General features: G+C 31.9%; 1 protein-coding gene across 1 annotated transcript; it reads left to right on the plus strand.

The window, feature by feature from the left end:
* The first annotated feature begins 3,587 nt into the window (after positions 1–3,587).
* LOC125582472 lies at positions 3,588–4,124 on the plus strand. Its single transcript, XM_048749212.1, has one exon. It carries the CDS (start codon positions 3,588–3,590, stop codon positions 4,122–4,124), a length of 537 nt encoding a protein of 178 aa, XP_048605169.1.
* The last annotated feature ends 751 nt before the right edge of the window (positions 4,125–4,875 follow it).

Below are 4,875 nucleotides of genomic sequence, written 5' to 3' on the forward strand. Positions count from 1 at the left end.
AAAAACGTTCAAATGGCTTAAAAACAGAGAAAATGAGTGGAAGATTAGATAGATCTATCTTTATAGAACACACAAAAATACATATCTAAAATTAATAGATCTACCTTTAAATGAATGGAAGATAAGAACCATGTGATAAAAAAACCTGCAAAACAAGATAAACTAGTGAGAAAGACATGAGACAAAAATAATAAATTGATATAAAGTTTGGTGTTTATAAGTTCGAAGAGATTAGAGAGAGGTTGGAGAGTTTTAGAATGAGGAACATACCATTTTTGTTGCAGCCATTTGAGAGGAAGAGAGAGAATGTGTAAACTTTTCTCTATATATGGGGACAAAAATTTCAATAAAGTTAAATATTTTCGATTCAGAAGACTTTCAAGTAAGTCTTCACAACTTACTTGTAAGTCGCACCGAAGATTTCAATATTTTTAGCCGGCCTAAAATATTTTTAGCGGAAAACTAAAATATTTTTAGCGGGAGTTAAAAGACTTTCAGAGAAGTCTTGTAATTGCCATACGACTTACATGTTAGTCGTCTAGACCCTAAACATAACCCTTAAACTAAATTAACTAACTAAACACTTCATAAAATCAAATTAAGCTTAAAAAGTGTTTATTATACACAGAAATAAACACATATAGGTAAAATTGGTAAAATTTTAATTTTTCAAAAAAACATTTAAGCTTTCCAAAATCTAACCCTAAGAATACATACAATACTAGAACATATGTTCTCAAACCCTAAAGCCAAAGAATATCATGATTAACTACTTTCACTCATCTATGTTCAAAACTATTCAATTTTATTATATCTTAATTTATATTACTTAAAACTATTTATAATTACATGATTTTAAATTTTCACTTATCAAAATATTTTTTTAAAAATTAAAAAATTATTTTTAAGATCAACTACACCATAAGACTTCCGTGGAAGACGACTTCCAGTATTTCAGAAAACTCAGACGACTTTCCGGAGCTATATTCGTAAAAATGAGTTCTGTTTTTTTTTGTTTGGTCACAAGGGGATGACTGTAATTTCACAAGACTTTTAGGTTAGTTTTGCATTTGATCCAAGTTTAGGTATAATTTTGTATTTAAAATCAAGCTTTGAGTCATATTTGGTAAATTCCCTTTCTATTTTTACATGTCCTACTCATTTCTATTTTTGCTGGTTTTTATTTTCTACTTACCGTGACAAATAATACCAAAGAGCTGGTGGTAACTCCAAAATAAATACAAACGAGTCTCCGTATCCATTATTAGACTATTTCAACGTCCACTGAAAGTATATTATGCAAAAGTTTAGTTTTCGATATGATCATACCATTTTTGTTTTTTGGTAAAGGATATTATTATAACCATATAATTCAGCTATCTACAAGATTTGTAGATTTATTTGGCGTTTGATATATTCGCGATTTACTTCATGTCTCAACTGACACTAGAAGGAACATATTCACTCTAAGTTACTTAATTTTGGACCACACTACTACGTTAGAAACTTTGTTAATATTTCACAAAACATTTACTCAAACGAAAGTGTAACTGAAACTAATGAATCATTTAATAAATCGAGATCTGGTGCATGAGGGTCTGGGATAGAGATCATACGGGACTTTGTACATGAGAAAAATAACCATCAAAAAATAACCATTGTTATAAACCAAATGATGATCGACCATGGACCAGTCCGTACTGCAGGCCCAATCCGGGACATGATAAAGACAACCAGAGACTATGTGTTTATCTAGTATATATTCCATGTATATCTGTAACATAGTGTTTATCCTTATCCTTATCTTGTTAGGATAAACATGACCTTATGACGGTCTAATACCTTGTATATATATGGACCTTCTGGTCGACAGTAATGATAACAGAAGTATTTCTCCAACACTTCATTTACAACATGTTATCAGCACGACGTTGCTCTCATAAACCCTAACCCTAAAAACCAGAAATAAATCCGAGCAGTAAAAACCCTAATTCCCGACAAACTTCAAACAGCTCTATCCCTCAACTCCGGTGGATCCAGACGACGAGCCAGATACCAAATTAAAGCTCTTGACGAGACGAAGACAACGCCGCTAACCCCGCATCAATAGGAGTTCGAACGCCCCCCACGTTCAGCTACAATACAGGCAGAAAATTTGTTCTAGAAACCAAAATCTCTCTCAACCATATACCAGTCTCCTATTCCAACAAGCAGCAACAAAAACAATAATTCCGAGCAATCCATCACCTAACCAGGAAGATCTCTAACTGATAGATCAATCAGCCCATCAAAAGTTTTCAGGTATCATCGAAAACTCATCTAAAACCCATAAAGTATTAAATACTCCAATCCGCAGCCATGTAGCTATATTTAGCAACATGTCTCTGCAAATAAAATAAAACCAGAAACCATAAAATCTTTAAAATCTCGAACCTGAACTTGTTTTGAACCTGTTCTTAATCTGAAACTGATTTTAAAATTGTTTAAAACTTTTCCTGATGATAGTTTCACATTAGAACTGTTTAGGATTGAAAGTTAAACAATTTTTTTAAAAAAAATCTGACTGCTATATGTTGAAAGAAACCGACTGTTACTTGCTTAAACTTATCATTATTGTCATGTTTAAAGTTTTTATCTGATCTGAATCAACTAGAACTGTTAAGGACTGCATGTTACATAATTTTTTGTTTGAAAATCTGATCATGGTTTCATAAATTAATCCGAGGTTTTACCTCCTGTTCTTGTCTGAGAAATTTGTTTTCCTGATGATTGATAACGACTAGAACTTGATTAGGATTGAAAAAAATATTTTTTTAATATTTAAAATCGAAATATCAGAGATATATCTGAGAAAATATATTTATTTTTAAATCGAAAAGTATATAATAAATTGCTTGAATAAATCAAATCTTCCTGATTTATTTTTTTTAAGTCACAATAATTTCTGATTTGATTATTTTTCGAAAAAATAATAATAAATATATGGTATATTTTTCGAAAACCCTAACCTGATTTCATGATTGAATTGGTTTGCTTGATTGCATATTGTTTGCATACTAATATTGCATACTGAACATGAAATCTCGACTGTTAGGGATATAGATCATTCATAGTTTTCAAGCAATCTGATCTGAACTGAAAAAAATAATCATTATACTAAATGATCCGATCCAATGGGATGAAGAAAATATGGAACATTTTCCTGATCTTCTAAGATAGAATCCCTAAAGGCCTTGAAACCTTGTGTTTGAAATAAGAGGACCTTAAATCTGAAAAATACATTGATCTACACCTTAAACCGTATGGTTTTAAGAAAATGCATCATTTAGAAATTTTTTTTCTGGTCCGTGTGTGGCATTGATATGAAGCATGAAAATTTTCAAAAAGATTACTTGATTAAGACCTGTTTTGAATAATGATTTCAGATGTCGAGTTTCATACCCTCAGATTACAAAGCCATTGATCTCTCTTGAGATAATGATCTTGATTGGGCTATAAACACTTCAGGCGTCTTGAAGTCTAGAGGACTTGGGAAGTGCATCAAGTATGGCAATGACACCCTTGCGTGTGAAAGACACATAGCCATAATGATTATGCGACACCATCTCTGTGAGGACCTAAGAGACGAGTTTGGATATGTTAATGATCCTCATAATCTCTGGTCATTTTTGAATTCTAGATTCTGTGAGCCATTGTTGCACGAATCCAAGAAAAAATGGGAAGCTCTAAGGTTCCAGGATTATGAATCCGTGGACAATTATCACTCTGATCTTATGAGAATCACCTATAGTCTTAGACTATGTGGTGAATTGGTAACAAACGAGGATTTGTTAAACAAAACTCGTGACACATTCCATTCAGAGGAAGTGTTGTTATCACATCAGGCCAAAGGTTTCACCACCTATTATGACTTGTTCTCATATTTATTAGACATTGAGCAAAAGAAGCAGAAAAGGATGGATAACATCAGACGGTTTAATGACATCATGGAGATATATTATGAAGTACTAGACAGTGAGATGAAAATCCCTGAAGCTAATAAAGCCACATTTGATAAGAAGAGATCTGAGGAGGATTCCGAGTGGACACTCATGGACCATGAGGTCGGATTATACATTGAATAATTTTCCGACATTCTGATTTTATGTTTTCATATCTGATTTGATTTATTTGTTATTCATTTATGTTATTGAAATAATAAAAACGATTTTGTTTTTATATATTATCTTGCTTGGTCTTGCTTGATGATTCTTGATTAAATAACAAATAAAACCTTAATAAAAGGATAATCAGTCCACTGATAGTTGATTTCATGCATGGTTTAACTTTACCTTGATTGTATAGGTTTAACTTTACCTTCCTGCAATCACATAAAATCAATTGTTGGGTGTAGACTAATGAGTCAGTTCACTGATAGATTGATTTCTCGCATAGATTTAACTTCATCTTGATTGTATAGGTTCAACTTTACCTTCCTACAATCACTTGAAATCAATTAATTGGTACTGACAATGGCAAAAGACATGACATTATTCAGACCCATTGAGTTATAAAGATTTATAACATTCTATATTGAACCAGTGAGCAAAAAAAATACGATTCCTTTCAGATTTTTGAAAAATCGCCTAAAAGCATTAAGAATGCTTATACCCATATTTTCTACTGATTTATTCTATGCTAAGGATCAGTATGAAAGAGGCATAAAGCCATGGTAACCAGTATGGTTCACCACGAAATAAACACTTATGGCATGACGAGATTAGCCATCTTGATCCAAACATGATGAAAAATTAATTAAGGCACAAAAGTGATCCCATAAAATCTCACAATGTGTTATAAGTACACAAAAGGGAAAATCACTAAAATAATTAAGGC

This window comes from Brassica napus, chromosome C2 (genome assembly GCF_020379485.1).
Source record: "Brassica napus cultivar Da-Ae chromosome C2, Da-Ae, whole genome shotgun sequence".
NCBI lineage: Eukaryota > Viridiplantae > Streptophyta > Magnoliopsida > Brassicales > Brassicaceae > Brassica > Brassica napus.